Source organism: Gorilla gorilla, chromosome 3 (assembly GCF_029281585.2).
Source record: "Gorilla gorilla gorilla isolate KB3781 chromosome 3, NHGRI_mGorGor1-v2.1_pri, whole genome shotgun sequence".
NCBI lineage: Eukaryota > Metazoa > Chordata > Mammalia > Primates > Hominidae > Gorilla > Gorilla gorilla.
The window spans coordinates 118,260,506-118,282,699 of NC_073227.2; the positions used below are offsets into that span (position 1 = coordinate 118,260,506).

General features: G+C 38.2%; 1 protein-coding gene across 3 annotated transcripts in view; it reads right to left on the reverse strand.

The window, feature by feature from the left end:
• The window catches only part of STPG2 (sperm tail PG-rich repeat containing 2), a 672,078-nt gene that overhangs the window by 480,657 nt on the left and 169,227 nt on the right, over positions 1–22,194 (reverse strand). For all 3 annotated transcript variants that reach the window (XM_063705437.1, XM_063705439.1, XM_063705438.1), the window contains one exon: positions 19,963–20,123. In XM_063705437.1, the coding sequence (XP_063561507.1) occupies positions 20,008–20,123 (116 nt within the window). In that variant the 3' untranslated portion in view covers positions 19,963–20,007. The remainder of the gene's footprint in view (positions 1–19,962; positions 20,124–22,194) is intronic.

Sequence of the window (22,194 nt, forward strand, 5' to 3'; positions counted from 1 at the left end):
ACCACATTTTGTTATTCCCTAAATGTGTCTTTCATTTCCAGAAGTTCTGATTTTTTTCTCTTTAAAATATGTATCTCTTCATTCATATGCTGATTTTTTCAAAATTTCTTTATGTTGGTTTTCACCTTTTTCTGGTATCTCCTTGAATACCTTAGTAATTAATCTTTTGAATTCGTTTTCTGGTATTTCCAAGATTTCATCTTGGTTTGGATCTATTGCTAGAGGGCTAGTGAAACTGCCATTGCAAAATTATAACTGAGAAAATTATTTCAGTGAAAGACCAACTTCATCTTTCTTCTGACCTCCACGCTGTCCATGTTCATTCCTGGGCATAAGCTGAACTAACTTTGGGAAAACTTAGTTTATAGTTTAACTTTGAAACAAAGACAATAACAGCCCTTTTCCAAAACAAACCCCCTTCCTGTTTGGAGACTAGATTGCCTTTGTAGGACTAACAAATTAGCCACAAGATTAGAAATTATGGTTTAGGAGTCATGCAGCTGGACTCCTCTCATGCTACCTCTACACAATTCTGACCCTCCCCAAATTGCTGCTGGGGACAATATCACTATTGTAAAACCTAAGGACAGTGTTTGAGATATTTTGCAGACCCTCCACTTGATGAATCAGCTGGCACCATCCAGATCAACTAACTGGTTTATCTGGTCTTGTGGCCCCCACCCAGGGACTGACTCAGCACAAGAAGACAGCTTTGACTCCCTATGATTTCATCTCTGACCCAACCAATCAACACGCCTGACTCACTGTCCCCTACCCACCAAATTGTCCTTAAAATCCCCAATTTCCAAGTTTTGGGGGAGACTCATTTGAGTAATAATAAAACTCTGGTCTCTCATACAGACAGCTCTGCATTAATAACATTTTCTCTATTGCAGTTCCCCTGTCTTGATAAATTGGCTCTCTCCAGGCAGCAGGCAAGGAGAACCCATTGGGTGGTTACACTAGTGTGACCTTTGGGTGTATTGCAGAACCTTGTTTTGTCATATTATCAGAATTATTTTTCTGGTTCCTTCTCATTTGGGTATACTATTTCTTCTAATTATTCTTGAAATTATGTTTTATTTGACTGTGTTTTTTTTCTTTCTTTTTCCCCCCTTAAGGCTGTGACTTTACAGCTTATAGTTTAATGTAGCCTAATTCAGTTATTGGTGCATTCAGGAGTGAAGACCCTGTGTGAGAGCTTTAGTTATAGAGATTCTTTGCATGATAACCTTCTCAGACGCTTCTCGGTAGCAACATGCTCAGTGTGTGAGCAAGTTCACTGTATCCTACGGAGTTGGAATAGCAGAGGTCTCTTGAAGCCTACTTCATTCCCCCATGATGTGTGCTTTTAATTAATTTATTTATTCCCCAGTATTTTATTTACTGGGTTGAACAACTCAGGCTTCAGGCTAATAGGATAGGTGTCCCAGGGAAGAAACTGGTTGCGATTAAAGCACGTGGGTAAATGCAATATGTAATGGTAGGCAGAGGTCCCAGCCTTGACAGAGCTGGCTGGAAGTTGGGAGAAGCTCTCAGAGAAGTACACTGAGGTCTTATCAGGGGAAAGGGTGGGAGCTACCTCCGCCCCTGTGTCAGGGCAGCAGGAAAGCAATCCACATTCCAGACACACTCATGACCCAGTGTTCCAGTATTCCTGCTATTCCATCAGACAGGCACCTATTTTCATCTTCAGGAATGTTGATGTTCCAAGTATAGAGGAGTTGTGACTCTACCTCTCAACCACACCTGAACCTGAAAGGTGCATCCTCCAGGATGCAGTCACCCTGAAATGTTTGAAAAAGGTTGTCTTTAGGTGCACCCATGCTGAACACCTGTAAGAGAAGACCCAGTTGTGTCTTGCAGTGGTGGATGGGAGGAAAAAGAATTCCCCTTCTCCAAGACCCTTCATGAGCACCAGAGCTGCCTGACTCTTGGGGTACAGCTGCAGACTTTCCCTGCTGAACCCAGTATTGCAACTGTGCCTCTGAAGAAAGAAACTTCCCAACAGCAAAAAGATCTGGGACTCAAGGCCTGCCAGCTGGATTCTTTTGTCCCATGGAGTGTCCCCTTAATGTGGCATACTTTCCTTTCCCCTAGGACCAGGAGTCCCTGAGAGCCAGGCCACTGTGAATGCTGCTGTTCCTCTGGGTCTAGTAACCCAGTGGAGTTGCCACACTCCAGGTTGGTGCTGGGAAAGTCTGCAAGGGATCCACTGATGTAACAGTTTCTCAAGTCTCCCAGCATCAGGTACCAGCACCATCTCTGATGGGGATGGCAGGGGAGGGTCATAGACTCTATGAGATTCCTTCGTTATAAATAGCCTTAGTGTGTTGGTTTTCTCAAATGCTGGTGGTAGTAGTAATGAACTGGTCACATGGACAGACTCAGGACCTCTGGTTAGCCAGGTTGGTAGCCAGAATGATACAGACAGTAGTGATAGCAGAGGTCATGCACAAGTTTTCTCCTTTCTGGGCACATTGTTGTTCTACTTGGAGATACTGTAATGCATTGTGTCAGTCGGCCTCCAGCCAGGAGGTGGTGCTTGCAAAAGAGTCCCAGTTGTGGTAGTAGTGGTGGGATTTGTACTTGCCTTATGTTACCCAGGGGAGATACTGTGGTTTCTCAGGTGACAGACAGAGCAATAGAGCTCCCAAACATTTCTGTCCTTTGTGTTAAGCTATTAGGGCAAGCGGAGGGGCAAAGCCAGGTGGGGGCTCCATCAGGTAGCTCCACGCTCTGACTCTACCCATGCAGGGCAGCAGTGGCCCCAGTGAGCATCAGAGGAATTCGTTGGCCACTAGAGTAATGTTCTATGGAGGAGCATATCTGCCTCTGATGTACAAATGAGTTTGTACAGGGAGTCAGGAGTAGCAGGTGGCAGTAAACCCCGTCCAGCTCCCATGCACTTGGCAAAGCAAAACTCACACCTGCTAGCAGCAGCTGTCTAAGTTCTAGGCACTTAATGCTCAGAACTCAAAATGCCCCAGGCCATAAGCCTTCCCCACAGAGACTGCAACCACAGCTTTCAGCCCATGCTTCTCCCAGTCTGCCTGTAAAGCTAGGGTGTGCAGCTCCTGCACTTGTGGCTGCAGCACACTTCCCACCTGCTCCCTGCCTGAGTTAGCTAGCAGATTTTTGTGAGATCCCCCATGACACAGAACCAGGAATGGCTTCCCTCGGTTCACAATGGAGACCAAAAATGCCTGCAAGGCTCTTCCCACGCTGCTCCTACTTTCATATTCCCCATTGCTCCTTAAATCAGTTCTAGCACTGGGTAGAGTTAAGGTGTTCCCCCATGGGCAGATTGCCAGGTTCCCCAGTTGGGGTGTGTATCCTGGAGGCATTCTCTCTGCCTTTCACACTCTGAGGACGAAGTTTTTCACATGGCTCACAGTGTGGGCTGCCAGCCTGCCACTTCTTTCAAAGGGTCTGTGATTTATTTCAGTTTTCCTGTTAAGTTCCTGCATTGCTTCTCAGAAAAAAAGTTCACAGTGAGAATTGCCATACACTATTTTGTCTTTCCAAATAGAATAGGCATTGTAACACTTGCCTCCAATCTGCCATCTTGGAAGAAAGAAACTACAATAATTTTATTACTGTCATATATATGGTACTAGAAATTATTACATTAAAAAGTTCCAAAACATTTTGCAGTTTTTAGTGCTTAGGAGGTAAAAGTTACCAACTTTGAATGAAATTACCAAGAAATTAATTATTCATTGGATGGCTTTGGCTCTAGAGGAAATGAGTAGTTTACAAAAGACCACATTTCTACATAAATAATTAAAAAGAAATTCAGGCAAAATGTAACAAGATCCTATTTTTAAAGACCCCATTGAGTTGTAGAAGTAACATAGACCAGAAGCCTACGATTCTGATGAGGGTAGACCTCTGAGAGGTGAGCTACTGGTGTGCAGGTGCACTCTCCCTCAGGGCATTTTCTGATAAAGGCAACAGAGTAAAAATTTGAGATTAGCCTGGCAGAGAAATGCTGCTAAGCAACTATGTCTTCTTGGGCCAGAATGACAAAATTGCACATTTGAGGAGCCTCAAAGCACATGGCCTATTTCTTGATCAAGGTATTTGTAAGGAGTAAAGGCAGTGTGAAGCTAAAAATCTAAGCCAAAAAACTGAAATACAGAGGCATCAAAGAGTAAAGTTAAGAACCTGATAGAAGGACCCTCAAAAACATCAGGCTCATGTTTGATATCCCCATAGTACTATACTTAAGAAAATGAAACAACCAAGAGGTAAATTAAGTAATAGCAAAAATGTAATCAGTACAGTTCATAATTGGGTTAATGTAATTTTATCTCCACCTGTATCTACCTTGCAGAGGAAAGTGTGAAATTTCACTAGTAGAAAATAACATCATTTAGAATCTTTACAATGTTTCATATGCAGTATCCGACAAGCTATTAAAAATTATAGGGCATGCCAAAAAACAGAAGGCATGATCAAAAATCAAGAGAAAAAAAACATAAAATAACAGACTAATGGATGATCCAGATATTAGAGTTAGCAGACAAGAACTTTTTTAAAACTATGATTAATGTGTTCAATAAAACAGATGAAAAAATAGAAAAGAAATAGTTGAAATCATAAATAATTTGTCCTGAGAAATGAATTCTTTAAGAAAGAACTAAACAGGCATTCTAGAACTAAAAAATATAATATCTGAAATTAAGAACTCAATAGATTGATTTAATGGTAGTTGAAATAGTTGAAAAAAGTAGTGAATTAAATTATAATTCAGTAGAAAATATCTAAACTGTAGCATGAAAGCAAAAAAAGTTGTAATACAGAAGAATTTTTTTTTTTTTTTTTTTTTTTGAGACAGCATCTCACTCCGTCGCCCAGGCTGAAGTGCAGTGGCGCGATCTCGGCTCATGGCTTGCTCTGCCTCCTGGGTTCACGCCATTCTCCTGCCTCAGCCTCCTGAGCAGCTGGAACTACAGGTGCCTGCCACCATGCCCAGCTAATTTTTTTGTATTTTTAGTAGAGATAGGGTTTCACCGTCTTAGCCAGAATGGTCTCGATCTCCTGACCTCGTGATCCACCCACCTCGGCCTCCCAAAGGGCTGGGATTACAGGCGTGAGCCACCGCGCCCGGCCTAATACAGAAGAATTCTAAGAGTGTTCGAGGCATGGTGAATAGTTCTAACACATATATTTATGAGAGCCTCAGAAAGACAGCAAGAAAAAATATGACAAAATACATAAAAGATAATAGCCAAGAATTATTTAAAACCGATAAAGGACATAAACCCACAGATTCAAAGGTTCTGCAAACCTCAGGCTAATGTATTAAAAAGAAAACAACACTTCAGACACATCAAAGGTTAAAAACCGAAGACAATATCTCTGGAAGGAGAAACAATAAGCTGGACAGCTTACTTCTCAATGGAAAAGATGGAAAGTCTAAAAAAACAAAATATTATTAAACTGCTGAAAATAATCACCAGCCTAAAAATCTATACTCAAAAATAAATCATTCAAAAATAACAAAATACATTTCAGACAAACAAAAACTGTAATAATTCAGCAGCAGACCTGGACCAGAAGAAATGCTAAAGGAAGTTTTTCAGACACGAAAAATGATTCCATTTTTCATAAAAATGCAAATGCAAAAAGGAATGAAGCACAATAGAAAAATAAATTAAAAAAGTAATCCACACAACAAAATAATAATATTCAAAAAACTTAAAATATGTAGATTTAAAATGTTTGACAATAATTAAACAAAATACAAGATAACAAAATGGAGTTAAAATGTTCTGAGTCAGTCTTATTGAGAAAGTGGTAAAGGTCATCCTTCTTATTGGATTGCAATACATGAATGCTTATTGTAATTTTCATGGCAAAAACTAAAAGAATAGTAAAAAAACTAAAAATGTAATATTGGTGAAATGAAATAAAATAAAATATTTGATTAATATTTTATTTGATTATAATATTTGATTAATCCACACAGAAAGAGATAAGAAAAAGTGGATAATGGGAATCATGGCAGACAGGAGGCAGAACTAGATGGCATCCCACTTGGAAGGACAGAGAAGTGTGTGGAGTCTCAGACCATGAACTTTTGCTCCAGTCCTACCACAGAAATAAATCAAGAAAGCTGAGAGAACACACAGACCCACTAAAAAAAGCAGATTGCTCCTGCAGGAGCCAGGAGACACCCCAAATATTGTGCTGGTATCCATGGCTGAGAGATCCACATATGGTTCACATCACAGAACTCTGTGCAGACAACCCCCAGTAGCAGCCCAGAGCCTAATAGATCTGCTGGGTGGCTGGATCCAGAAGAGACATAACAATTACTACAGCTTGGCTCACAGAAAGCCACACCCCTAGGAAAAGGGGGAGAATAACACAGCAAGGGGACACCCCATGGGACAAATTAATCTTGTTTCCCTTGAAAACAGCCTTGAGTCCTACACCTTTCCTCTGACAGAGCCTACCCAAATGAGAAGGAACCAAAATCCCAACTCTGGTAATAAGACAAAATAAGGTTCATTAACATCCTCAAAAAATCACATTAGCTCACCAGCAATGGATCCAAACCAAGAAGAAATCCCTGATTTGCCTGAAAAAGAATTCAGAGGAAAGTTATTAAGCTAATCAAAAAGGCGTCAAAGAAAGTCAGAGCCCAATTTAAGGAAATAAATATATATATATTTATTTACATATTATTACATATGTAATATTACATATTACATATTACAATTTTATTACATATTTATTACAATTTATTGTAATATTACATATTACAATATTACATATTACATATTTATTACATAAAATATATATGTGAAATAATATGTGAAATATATATGTGAAAATATATATATGAAATATATACGTGAAATATACATATGTGAAATATACATGTGAAATATATATGTATGTGAAATATATATGAAATATATATATGAAATGAAGGAAGAAATATTCAATGAAATAAACAGTATAAATAAAAAACAATCAAAACTTCAGTAAACAATGGACACACTAATAGAAATGCAAAATGCTCTGGAAAGTCTCAGCAATAGAATGTAACAAGCAGAAGAAGGAACTTGAAGCTTGAAGACAATGTTTTTTAATTCACCCAATCAAACAAAGACAAAGAAAAAAAATAAGAAAATATGAACAGAGCTTCCAAGAAGTCTAGGATTATGTTAAACGACCAAACCTAACAATAATTGAGAAAGAAGAGAAATCTAGAAGTTTGGAAAACATACTTGGGGAAGTAAGTGAGGAAAACGTTCCCAGCCTTGCTAGAGACCTAGACATCCAAATACAAGAAGCTCAAAAAACACCTGGGAAATTCATCACAAAAGATCACTGCTTAGGGACAATGTTATCAGGTTATCTAAAGTTAAGAGGAAAAAAACAATCTTAAGAGCTGTGAGGCAGAAGCACCAGGTAACCTACAAAGGAAAACCTATCAGATTAAGAGCAGATTTCTCAGCAGAAACCCTACAAGCTAGAAGAGATTGCGGCCCTATCTTCAGCCTCCTTAAACAAAACAACTATAAGCCAAAACTTTTGTATCCAGTGAAACTGAGCTTCAGAAATGAAGGAAACATACAACCTTTTCAGACAAACAAATGCTGAGAGAATTTGCCACTACCAGGCCAGTACTACAAGAACTGCTAAAAGGAGCCCTAAATTTTAAAACAAATCCCAGAAGCACATCAGAATAGAACCTCTTCAAACCATAAATCTCACAGGACCTACAAAACAAAAATACAATTAAAAACAAAAAACAATGGCCCAGTGCAGTAGCTCACACTGGTAATCCCAGTACTTTGGGAGGCAGAGGAGGACAGATCACTTGAGGTCAGGAGTTTGAGCCTAGCCTAGCCAACATGGTAAAACGCTGTCTCTACTAAAAATACAAAAATTAGCCGGGTGTGATGGTGAGTGCCTCTAATCCCAGCTACTTGAAAGGCTGAGGCACAAGAATTGCTTGAACCTGGGAGGCAGACATTGCAGTGAGCCAAGATTGAGCCACTGCACTCCAGCCTGAGTGAGAGAGTGAGGATGTGTCTCAAAAAAAAAGAAAAGTAAAGAAAAAAAACAAGGTATACAGGCAACAAATAGCATGATAAATGGAATAGTACCTCATATCTCAATACTAACGTTGAATGTACATTGCCTAAATGCTCCATTTAAAAAATACAGAATTGCAGAAGGAATAAGAATTTACCAACTAGCAGTCTCTGCTCCCTTCAGGAGACTCACCTGACACATAAGAACTCATATAAACTTAAGGTAAAGGGGTGGAAAAAGACACTTCATGCAAATGAACACCAAAAGCCAGGAGAAGTAGCTCTTCTTATATTAGACAAAACAAACTTTAAAGCAACAGCAGTTTAAAAAGACAAAGAAGGCCTTGTCCAACAGGAAAATATCACAATCCTAAATATATATGCATCTAATACTGGAGCTCCCAAATTTATAAAACAATTACTACTAGACGTAAGAAATGAGATAGACAGCAACACAATAACAGTGGGGGACTTCAGTACTTCACGGACAGCACTAGACAGGTCATCAAGACAGAAAGTCAACAAAGAAACAATGGATTTAAACTATGCCCTAGGACAAATGGACTTAACAGATCTTTACAGAACATTTTACCCAACAATTGCAGACTATACATTCTATTCATTAGCACATGCAACGTTCTCCAAGATAGACCATACGATAGGCCATGAAACAAGCCTCAATAAACTAAAGAAAACTGAAATTATTACAAGCACTCTTTCAGACCACAGTAGAATAAAACAGGAAATCAACTCTAAAAGGAACCTTCAAAATCATGCAAATAGAGGGAAATTAAATAACATGCTCCTGAATGATCACTGGGTCAACAATGAAATCAAGATGGAAATTAAAAGATTACTCAAACAGAACAATAGTAACACAACCTAACAAAACCTTTGGGATACAGCAAAGGTAGTGCTAAGAGGAAAGTTCATAGCCCTAAATGCCTACACCAAAAAGTCTAAAAGAGCACAAACAGACAATCTAAGGTCACACCTCAAAGAACTAGAGAAACAAGAAAAAACCAAACTTAACCCCAGTAAAAGAAAGGAAATAACCAAGATCAGAGTAGAATAAATGAAATTGAAACTATACAAAAGATAAATGAAACAAAAAGCAAAAAGATGAATAAAATTGATAGGCCATTAGCAAGATTAACCAAGAAAAGAAGAGAGAAAATCCAAATAACCTCAATTAGAAACAAAATGGGAGATATTACAACTGACACCACAGAAATACAAAAGATCATTCAAGGCTACTATGAACATCTTTATACATAAAAACTAGAAAACCTAGAGGAGATGGATAAACTCCTGGAAAGTTACAACCAACCTAGCTTAAATCAGGAAGAAGCAGATACCCTGAACAAACCAATAGTGATATTGAAATGGTAATAAAAACTTACCAAGAAAAAAAAAGTCCAGGACCAGAAGGATTCAAAGCTGAATTCTACCAGACATTCAAAGAAGAATTGGTACCAATCCTTTTGACACTATTCCAAATGATACAGAAAGAGGGAAACCTCTCTAAATCATTCTATAAAGCCAGTATCACCCTAATACCAAAACATGGAAAGGATATAACAAAAAAAGAAAACTACAAACGGATATCCCTGATGAACATAGATGTAAAAATCCTTAACAAAATACTAGCTCACTGAATCCAAAGACACATCAAAAAGATAATCTACCATGATCAAGTAGGTTTCACACCAGGGATTCAGGGAAGGTTTAATATATGCAAGTCAATAATTGTGATACATTACATAAACAGAATTAAAAAGAAAAATCACATGATCATATCAATAGATGCAGAAAAAGCATTTGACAAAATCCAGCATCACTTTATGATTAAAATTCTCATCAAAATCAGTATAGAAGGGACATATCTCAATGTAATAAAAGCCATCTATGACAAACCACAACCAACATAATACTGAATGGGGAAAAGTTGAAAGCATTCCCCCTCTGAGAACTGAAACAAGACAAAGATGCCTACTCTCACCACTTCTATTCAACATAGTACTGGAAGTACTAGCCAGAGCAATCAGACAACAGAAAGAAATAAAGGGCATGCAAATTGGTAAAGAGAAAATAAAACTGTCACTGTTTGCTGATGATATGATTGTATACCTAGAAAACCCTAAAGACTACTCCAAAAAGCTCCTAGAACTGATAAAAGAATTCAGCAAAGTTTCCAGATACAAAATTAATGTACACAAATCAGTAGCTCTTCTATATACCAACAGTAACAAGCTAAGAATCAAATCAAGAACTCAAACTTTTTACAATAGCTTCAAGAAAAATAAAATACTTAGGAATATACCTAACCAAGGAGGTGAAAGACCTCTACAAGGAAAACTACAAAACACTGCTGAAAGAAATCATAAACCACAAAAAACAAATAGAAACACATCCCATACTCATGGATGGGTAGAATCAATATTGTGAAAATGACCATATTGCCAGAAGCAATCTACAAATTCAATGCAATTCCCATCAAAATACTATCATCACCCTCACAGAACTAGAAAAAATATCCTAAAATTGATATAGAATCAAAGAAAAGCCCACATAGCCAAGGCAAGACCAAGCAAAAAGAACAAATGTGGAGGCATCACATTACCTGAATTCAAACTACACTACAAGGCCATAGTCACTAAAACAGCATGGTACTGGTATAAACATAGGTGCATAGATCAATGGAACAGAATAGAGAACTCGGAAATAAACCTAAATACTTACAGTCAACTGATCTTCAACAAAGCAAACAAAAACATAAAATGGAAAAAAAAAACACCCTATTCAACAAACGTGCTGGGAAAATTGGCGAGCCAAATGTAGGAGAATGAAACTGAATCCTCATTTCTCACCTTATACAGAAATCAACTCAAGATGGGTCAAGAACTTAAATCTAAGATCTGAAACTATAAAAATTCTAGAAGATAACACCAGCAAAAACCTTCTAGACATTGGCTTAGGCAAAGATTTCATGACCGAGGAGAACCCAAAAACAAATGCAAATGCAATAAAAGCAAAGATAAATAGCTGGGACTTAATTAAACTGAAGAGCTTTTGTATGGCAAAAGGAACAGTCAGCAGAGTAAACAGACAACCCATAGAGTGGGAGAAAATCATCATAATCTATACATCTGACAAAGGACTAATATCCAGAATCTACTACCAACTCAACCAAAGTAGCAAGAAAACAAACAATCCCATCCAAAAGTGGGCTAAGGACATGAATAGACAATTCTCAAATGAAGATATACAAATAGCCAACAAACATATGAAAATGATGCTCAGCATCATTAATGATCAAGTAAATGCAAATCAAAACTACAATGTGATACCACCTTACTCCTGCAAGAATGGCCATAATCAAAAAATCAAAAAATAATAGATGTTGGTGTGGATGCAGTGAACAGGGAACACTTTTATACTGATGGTCAGAATGTAAACTAGTACAACCACTATGGAAAACATTATCGAGATTTCATTAAAAACTTAAAGTAGAACTACCATTTGATCCAGCAATCCCACTACTGGTTATCTACCCATAGGAAAAGCAGTCATTATATGAAAAAGATACTTGCACACACATGTTTATAGCAGCATAATTTGCAATTGTAAAAATGTGGAACCAACCCAAATGCCCATCAATCAATGAGTGGATAAAGAAACTGTGGTACATGTCTACAATGAAATACTACTCAGCAACAAAAAGGAATGAATTAATGGCATTCACAGAAACCTGGTTGAGACTGGAGACTATTATTCTTAGCGAAGTAACTCAGGAATGGAAAACCAAACATCTTATGTTCTCATTCATATGTGGGACCTAAGCTATAAGGAAGCAAAGGCATAAGAATGACACAATGAACTTTGAAGACTCAGGGGGAATGGGTGGAAGGGAAAGAGGAATAAAGGACTGCAAATTGGGTGCAGTGTATATTGCTGGGATGATGGATGCACCAAATCTCACAAATCACCACTAAAGAATTTATTCATGTGACCAAACACTACCTGGTCCCCAATAGCCTATGGAAATTTTAAAAAAAATTAAGTGGCAAAACAAATGGACCAACACAATACATAAAATAGTGTAATACGTACACACACAAACATGTTGATAATCAAATTAAACATAAATCAATTGATACTACAATTAAACACAAGGTTTACCGACTGAATTTTTAAAAATCAGACATGTTTAGGGTTTATGTTTCACTCTTGATTTTAGATTTTGTCAAATATTCTATAAACTGAGTCTTAGTTATACCTGTAGGTAGTTTTAAATTGTCAACAAGAATAGCAAATTTACTGAGTCCTTACTGTGTGCCAGAAGATATTCAAAGTGTTTTTTGATTCACTTAGTATTGCAACAACACTTTTAGGTATGTACTATTATGATCTTCATTTTACTAAGTACAAAGAGTTTAAATAACTTGCACGAGATCAGTGGCAGAGCAAAAAAGTATATTCAAACACTCTGAGTCCAGAGATCATGCTAATAATCACTGTGCTAGGCTTCTCAATATCTACAGTGAAGAATAAATACTATAATTCTGGCTGGGTGTGGTGGCTCACGCCTGTAATCCCAGCACTTTGGGAAGCTGAGGCAGGTGGATCATGAGATCAGGAGTTCGAGATCAGCCTGACCAACATGGTGAAACCCCATCTCTACTAAAAATACAAAAATTAGCCAGGCATGGTGGTGCACACCTGTAATCCCAGCTACTCAGGAGGCTGAGGAAGGAGAATTGCTTGAACCCGGGAGGCAGAGATTGCAGTGAGCAGAGATCGCACCATTGTATTCCAGCCTGGGTGACAGAGCAACACTCCATCTCAAAAAACAAACAAACAAACAAACAGAAAAACAATAATTATTTTTATCTAAATGTCAGGTTACTAAGAATAATGAACTGTTAGTACATTTTAAACAAAATAGAGCAGAAATGTTCCAAAAACTATTAACATTCATGATGGATTTAAAATATACTTATATCAGCACTTAAAATACTTAAGATAATAAATTTAATATTATGTTTTTTACCACAATTAAAAATATATACTGGGCGTGGTGGCTCACCCCTGTAACCCCAATGCTTTGGGAGGCAGAGGCAGGGGGACTTGTGCCAGGAGTTCAAGATCATCCTGGGCAATAAAGTGAGACCTTGTCTCCATGAAAAATTTTTTTAAAATAGCCAGGTGTAATGGCCTATGCCTGTGGTCCCAGCTACACAGAAGACTGAAGCAGGAGGATCACTTGAACCCAGGAGGGCAAGGGTGCAGTGAGCCATACCTGCACCATTGCACTCCAGCCTGGGCAAAAGAGTGAGACCCTATTTCAAATACATATATATATATACACACACACACACACACATATATATGTATTTGAAATATATATACACACGTATATATTTATGTATACTTATATCGGACTAAATGAACAATAGAAATTAAAGACAAATATCAAAGGTTGATGACAGATAGAAACTCAAACTGAAAGTCTAGAAATCTAGCAATCTAAAAAAATTAATTTAGAGTACATGTAGGTATGTTAAACTTGTTCTTATATTTAATGTTCTTAAATTTAATGAAAAATAAATTAAATTGACAGAAACTAGAGAGCTATTTTGAGGAGGCTATCAGATGCACTACTGGGACCTGTGGGAGCAAAATATAATAAAAGAAAAATGTCTGTAAGTTAATGATACGTGAATAGGAAGGACTATGATGGGTCTGAAATTTTGCCCTACTTCAAGTTACAAAGGTGACCTGCCACAGTTTCACAGAAAAATGCAAAACTCCTGAGTCAGAGACAAAGGACTTTATTCCTCATGGCATAACAAACAGCACGAGAACAACACACTTGCATCAGTCCTCCTTGCCCTAAAGTCTTACTGGGGACAAGGCGGATGGGGCAAAATAAATACTAGCACACAAAATGGGAGAAAAACTGTGAGTTCTGGGAACGTGGATCTTTTATAATGAGCAGTAAGCACACCCTTTGCTGAGGAGGGAGACATTGTATCTTTGAAGGCAATCATCCTTAAAAAGGATGTACAATCATCCTTAAAAAGGAGGTGCAAGCAAAGGTGTGTAGAAACACAAAACACACAGAGAATTGTCTCTTAATGATAAAAAAGAATAAAAATAGATGTTTGCACAGAATATAAACTTATTTGAGCACACTTACATAGAAAACCCTCAGAAAAATAAGTTTTAATAAACATTAAAAACCTGAAAAAACTAATATCTAAATTATAAGAATTAATCCCACAAATATAAATTTTATGTATAATAAAATAAATAACAATTCATGTATCAGCAATTGAGGGCAACAGATTTCAAAGTAGTTATATAACAATTCTTACCTTTAAATTGTTACACATATTTTTTCTGGTTTGCTTTTCATTGTTCCTTCTGTTGTTGTTCTCTTAAAATCACACTATACATCTTAAAACTGTACTACACAAAATTTAGTTATTACTTGTACTGAATTGAAATATGAATCTCTACAGTTTTCACCTATTGGTCTTGACAGAATCCCATATGTAGTGCCATTCCAAGATGGCCGAATAGGAAAGCTAACATCATAATGACAGGATCAAATTCACACATAACAATAGTAACCTTAAATGTAAATGGGCTGAATGCCCCAATTAAAAGACACAGATGGGCAAATTGGATAAAGGGTCAAGACTACCAGTGTGCTGTATTCAGGAGATCCATCTCACATGCAGAGACACACATAGGCTCAAAATAAACGGATGGAGGAAGATTTACCAAGCAAATGGAAAGCAAAAAAAAAAAAAAAGCAGTGATTGCAATCCTAGTCTCTAATAAAACAGACTTTAAACGAACAAAGATCAAAAGAGACTAGGCCATTACATAATGGTAAAGGCATCAATTCAACAAAAAGAGCTAACTACCCTAAATATATATGCACCCAATACAGGAGCACCCGTATTCATAAAGTAAGTCCTTAGAGACCTACATTAGACTCCCACACAATAATAATGGGAGACTTGAACACCCCACTGACAATAGTAGACAGATCAATGAGACAGAAGGTTAACAAGGATATCCAGGACTTGAACTCAGCTCTGCACCAAGCAGACCTAATAGACATCTACAGAACTCTCCACCCCAAATCAACAGAATATACATTCTTCTCAGCATCACACTGCACCTATTCCAAAATTGACCACATAGTTGGAAGTAAAACACTCCTCAGCAAATGCAAAAGAACAGAAATCACAAAAAAACTGTCTCTCAGATCACAGTGCAATCAAATTAGAACTCAGGATTAAGAAACTCACTCAAAACCGCACAACTACATGGAAACTGAACAACCTGCTCCTGAATGACTACTGGGTACATAACAAAATGAAGGCAGAAATAAAGATGTTCTTTGAAACCAATGATAACAAAGACATAACATACCAGAATTTCTGGGACACATTTAAAGCAGGGTGTAGAGGGAAATTTATAGAACTAAATGCCCACAAGAGAAAGCAGAAAAGATCTAAAATCAACACCCTAACATTACAATTAGAAGAACTGGAGAAGCAAGAGCAAACACACTCAAAAGCTAGCAGAAGGCAAGAAATAACTAAGATCAGAGCAGAACTGAAGGAGAGAGAGAAACAAAAAAAACTTCAAAAAGTCAATGAATCCAGGAGCTGGTTTTTTGAAAAGATCAACAAAATTGATACACCACTAGCAAGATTAATAAAGAAGAAAAGAGAGAAGACTCAAATAGACGCAATAAAAAATGATAAAAGGGATATCACCACCAACCCCACAGAAATACAAACTACCATCAGAGAATACTATAAACACCTCTACACGAATTTTGAATCACTGAATCGACCAATAACAGGTTCTGAAATTGAGGCAATAATTAATGGCCTACCAACCAAAAAATTTCCAGGACAAGATGGATTCACAGCCGAATTCTACCAGAGGTACAAGGAGGAGATGGTACCATTCCTTCTGAAACTTCCAATCAATAGAAAAAGAGGGAATCCTTCCTAACTCATTTTATGAGGCCAGCATCATCCTGATACCAAAGCCTGGCAGAGACACAACAAAAAAAGAGAATTTTAGACGAATATCGCTGATGAACATCAATGTAAAAATCCTCAGTAAAATACTGGCAAACCAAATCCAGCAGCACATCAAAAAGCTTATCCACCAAGATCAAGTTGGCTTCATCCCTGAGATGCAAGGCTGGTTCAACATATGCAAATCAGTAAACATAATCCATCACATAAACAGAACCAATGACAAAAACCACATGATTATCTCAACAGATGAAGAAAAGGCCTTCGACAAAATTCAACAGCCTTCATGTGTAGGGAGACCCCCTGAAACTACTGCTATGGAATAAAAGATGAAATGCAACTGATTATTGTAAATACAAAATTGCATGCAGGATTGTGTAAAGACAATGCCAGGCTGGGCTGCCAGAATGAGCCAACAGCGCGTGATGTGCTTCCCCCTGCAGAGAGCCTATGAACGGATGTGCAGTCAGGGAGGTTTCACATCACCAAGATTCCTATCCCAAAAAGGCAGAGGTTCATAGCTCTGGGAATGGAATGCAACCCTTGTGGAGAGCCTATAAACAGATGCATGAAGGGCGCCTGTTCATATGGATAAGATAGGGCTATAAACACCCTCATCTTGCCATGGATCTTCTAGGTCTTTTTAGCGTTAAGACATACTCCCTTCTGAGAATTTCTGGTCTAGCCAGTTGTCTAGTTTCAGGTCCTGTATCTACGGATTGTTTGTAACCAGCTTTTGCTGCAACTGTTACTGCTGATTAATATCGTGCTAATCATAGGTTATGGAAAGACTGTGTTTCTGTTTTAAGGCTGTTAGGAATTGCTGATGCACACACTATGTCGTAAATTCTTATTTCTGTATGCTGTACTTCTGCACAGATGTTATCTTAAAGAATTACTTCATCCCCATGTGACCATCTCACCTCATAATCAAACGACCCTAAATCTCTCACTAACCTACCCCTGCCCTCACTAAACTTAATAACAAATGCTGGCATATCCAGTGCATTGGCAGCATCACAGGACCAAAAGGCAGTGACCCCCCTGGACCCAGCTTTCACTATTTTGTGTGTTTCTTTTATTTCTTGACCTGCCGATCCACCTGGGAACAAAGAGACAGCCCCGTTGCATTGTGGGCTGCTGGCCAGATCCCGCAATATTCATGTTAAAAACTCTCAATAAACTAGGTATTGATGGGACGTATGTCAAAATAATAAGAGCTATCTATGACAAACCCACAGCAAGTATCATACTGAATGGGAAAAAACTGGAAGCATTCCCTTTGAAAACTGGCACAAGACAGGGATGCCCTCTCTCACCACTCCTATTCAACATAGTGTTGGAAGTTCTGGCCAGGGCAATCAGGCAGGAGAAATCAATAAAGGGTATTCAATTAGGAAATGAGGAGGTCAAATTGTCCCTGTTTGCAGATGACATGATTGTATATTTAGAAAACTCCATCGTCTCAGCCCAAAATCTTAAGCTGATAAGCAACTTCAGCAAAGTCTCAGGATACAAAATCAAGGTGCAAAAATCACAAGCATTCTTAGACACCAATAACAGACAAACAGAGAGCCAAATCATGAGTGAACTCTCATTCACAATTGCTTCAAAGAGAATAAAATACCTAGGAATCCAACTTACAGGGATGTGAAGGACCTCTTCAAGGAGAACTACAAACCACTGCTCAACGAAATAAAAGAGAACACAAACGAATGGAAGAATATTCCACGCTCATGCGTAGGAAGAATCAATATTGTGAAAACGGCCATACTGCCCAAGGTAATTTATAGATTCAATGCCATCCCCATCAAGCTAACAATGACTTTCTTCACAGAATTGGAAAAAAACTACTTTAAAGCTCATATGGAACCAAAAAAGAGCCTGCATTGCCAAGACAATCCTAAGCAAAAAGAATAAAGCTGGAGGCATCATGCTACCTGACTTCAAACTATACTACAAGGCTACAGTAACCAAAACAGCATGGTACTGGTACCAAAACAGAAATACAGACCAATGGAACAGAACAGAGCCGTCAGAAATAACACCACACATCTACAACCATCTGATCTTTGACAAACCTGACAAAAACAAGAAATGGGGAAAGGATTCCCTATTTAATAAATGATGTTGGGAAAACTGGCTAGCCATATGTAGAAAGCTGAAACTGGATCCATTCCTTATACCTTATACAAAAAAATAATTCAAGATGAATTACAGGCTTAAATGTTAGACCTAAAACCATAAAATCCCTAGAAGAAAACCTAGGCAATACCATTCATGACATAGGCATGGGCAAGGACTTCATGTCTAAAACACCAAAAGCAATGGCAACAAAAGACAAAATTCACAAATGGGATCTAATTAAACTAAAGAGCTTCTGCATGGCAAAAGAAACTATCATCAGAGTGAACAGGCAACCTACAGAATGGGAGAAAATTTTTGCAATCTACCCATCTGACAAAGGGCTAATATCCAGAATCTATAAAGAACCTAAACGAATTTACAAGAAAAAAAACAACCCCAGCAAAAAGTGGGCAAAGGATATGAACAGACACTTCTCAAAAGAAGACACTAATGCAGCCAACAGACACAAAAATTGCTCATCATCACTGGTCATCAGAGAAATGCAAATCAAAACACAATGAGATACCATCTCACACCAGTTAGAATGGCGATCATTAAAAAGTCAGAAAACAGCAGATGCTGGAGAGGATGTGGAGAAATAGAAATGCTTTTACACTGTTGGTGGGAGTGTAAATTAGTTAATCATTGTGGAAGACAGTGTGGCAATTCCTCAAGGATCTAGAACTAGAAATACCATTTGACCCAGCAATCCCATTATTGGGTATATACCCAAGGGATTATAAATCTTGCTACTATAAAGACACATGCACACATATGTTTATTGCAGCACTATTCACAATAGCAAAGACTTGGAACCAATCCAAATGTCCATCAATGATAGACTGGATTAAGAAAATGTGGCACATATACACCATGGAATACTATGCAGCCATAAAAAAGGATGAGTTAATGTCCTTTATAGGGATATGAAGCTGAAAACCATCATTCTCAGCAAACTAACACAAGGACAGAAGACCAAACACCGCATATTCTCACTCATAGGTGGGAATTAAACAATGAGAACACTTGGACACAGGGCAGGGAACATCACACACTGTAGTCTGTCGTGGGGTGGCAGGCTGGGGGAGGGATAACATTAGGAGAAATACCTAATGTAACTGATGAGTTGATGGGTGCAGGAAACCAACATGGAACATGTATACCTATGTAACAAACCTGCACGTTCTGCACATGTACCCGAGAACTTAAAGTATAATGAAAAAAAAATAAACAAAATAAAATAAAATCATAATTTAAAAAAATAGAATCTCGTATGTCACACAGAACTTTCTCCATATTAGAAAGCTTTCCATTTTAAAACCAATTGTCTGGTTTATTCTCCCTAAGTCTTTACTTCTCTATATTAAGCATCTTCATTTTTTTCAAATGTTCTTTGTGCTACATGGTTTAAACTTATGTGCCTTCACCATTCTGATCACCTTCCCATGAACAAATCCCCAGAGCATATTTTTTCAAACGCTATATTTTTCATCTCTAGAAATTCAATTTGTGTTTTTTATTTCTGCCATTTCTCTATTATGTAATATGTTCAATATTTCTCCTACTTTCCTTAACATATGGAACATGGTTATAATAACTATTTTACATCCTTTTCTATTAATTATAACATGTAATTTCAAGAGAACCCTAAGAGCTTGATATTCAACATAAAGAATATTATTTTGGTATGAATGTATTACCTGATAATCAGCAGGTCCAGGGGTAGCACAAGCTTCTTTCTGAACTCAGAAGAAAGTCCGAGGAACAGAAGAACCAAATGCACTTTTCTTCTGTTTCTTTGAGCAGATATTTCTAACACTGGCAATTATAGTATTGTTCAAGATATTATAAAATCCAGGACCTAAAATTATTAAAAGTATCATATATAAGAATAAGCATGCTTTTATATGCACCTTTTGAACTGAGTAATTTTTAATTAAGGGTTTTTTTCTAAATAAAAAACCCTCACATATTTCTGGCATAAATGTAAAATGGCATAGTCGCATTTTAAAATTTGGTCAAATTTTTATACAGTTAACATATCCTTGCTGATATGGTTTTGCTGTGTCCCCACCCAAATCTCAGCTTGAATTGTAATTCCCACAATTCCATGGGAGGAACTGTCATGGGAGGAACCCAGTGGGAGGTAATTGAATCATGGGGGTGGATATTTCCCATGCTGTTCTTTTGATAGTGAGTAAGTATCATGAGATCTGATGGTTTTAAAAATAGGAGTTTCCCTGTACAACCTCTCTTCTCTTGTCTGCTGCCATGTGAGACATACCTTTCACCTTCTGCCATGATTGTGAGGCCTTCCCAACCATGCGGAACCATAAGTCCATTAAACCTCTCTTTTGCAAATTGCCCACTCTTGGGTATGTCTTTTTTAGCAGAATGAAAACAGACTAATACAGTAAATTGGGCACTGCTGTAGATACCTGAAAATGTTGAAGCAACTTTGGAACTGGGTAACAGGCATGGGTTGGAACAGTTTAGAGGGCTCAGAAGAAGACAGAAAAATGTGGGAAAGTTTGGAACTTCTTAGAGACTTGTTGAACGACTTTGACCAAAATGCTGATAGTGATATGCACAATAAAGTCCAGGCTGAGGTGGCCTCAGATGGAGAAGAGGAACTTGTTGGGAACTGGAGCAAAGGTGACTTTTGTTATGTTTTGGCAAACAGACTGGTTGCATTTTGCCCCTGTCAGAGATTTGTAGAACTTTGAACTGGAGAGACATGATTTAGGGTATCTGGTAGAAGAAATTTCTAAGCAGCAAAGCATTCAAGAGGTGACTTGGGTGCTGTTAAAGGCATTCAGTTTTATAAGGAAAGCAGAGCATAAAAGTTCGCAAAATTTGACAATGATAGAAAAATAAAAACCCATTTTCTGAGGAGAAATTCAAGCTGGCTGCAGAAATTTGCATAAGTAATGAGGAGTTGAATGTTAATCCCCAAGACAATGGGAAAAATGTCTCCAGGTATGTCAGAGGTCTTCATGGCAGCCCCTCCCATCACAGGCCTGGAGGCCCAGGAGGAAAAAGTGATTTTGTGGGCCAGGCCCAGGCTCCTGGTGCTATATGCATCCTAAGGACTTGGTGCCTTGCATCCCAGCCACTCCAGCCATTGCTGAAAGGAGCCAACGTAGAGCTCAGGCCGTGGCTTCAGAGGGTGCAAGCCCCAAGCCTTGGCAGCTACGTATGGAAATTCCTGGATGTTCAGGCAGAAGTTTGCTGCAGGGGTGGGGCCTTTATGGAGAACCTCTTCTAGGGGATTGCAGAAGGAAAATGTGCAGTTACAGCCACCACACAGAGTCCCTTTTGGGGCACCACCTAGTGGAGCTATGAAAAGAGGGCCACCATATTCCAAACCCCAGAATTGTAGATCCACTGACAGCTTGCACCATGTGCCTGGAAAAGCTACAGACAAAACACCAGCCCATGAAAGCATCCGGGAGGGAGGCTGTATCCTGCAAAGCCTCAGGGATGGAGATGCCCAAGACTGTGGGAACCTACCTCTTGCATCAGCATGACCTGGATGTGAGACACAGAGTCAAAGGAGATTATTTTGGAGCTTTAAGATTTGACTGCCCCGCTGGATTTCAGACTTGCATGGGGCCTGTAGCCCCTTTGTTTCAGTCAATTTCTCCCACTTGGAATGGGTGTGTTTACCCAAGGCCTGTACCCCCATTGTATCTAGGAAGTAACTAACTTGCTTTTGATTTTACTGGCTCATAGGTGGAAAGGACTTGCCTTGTCTTAAATGATACTTTGGACTGTGGACTTCTGAATTAATGCTGAATGAGTTAAGACTTTTGGGGACTGTTGGGAAGGCATGATTTGTTTAGAAATGTGAGGACGTGAGATTTGGGAGGGGCCCAGGGTAGAATGATATGGTTTGGCTCTGTCCCCACCCAAATTTCATCTTGAACTGT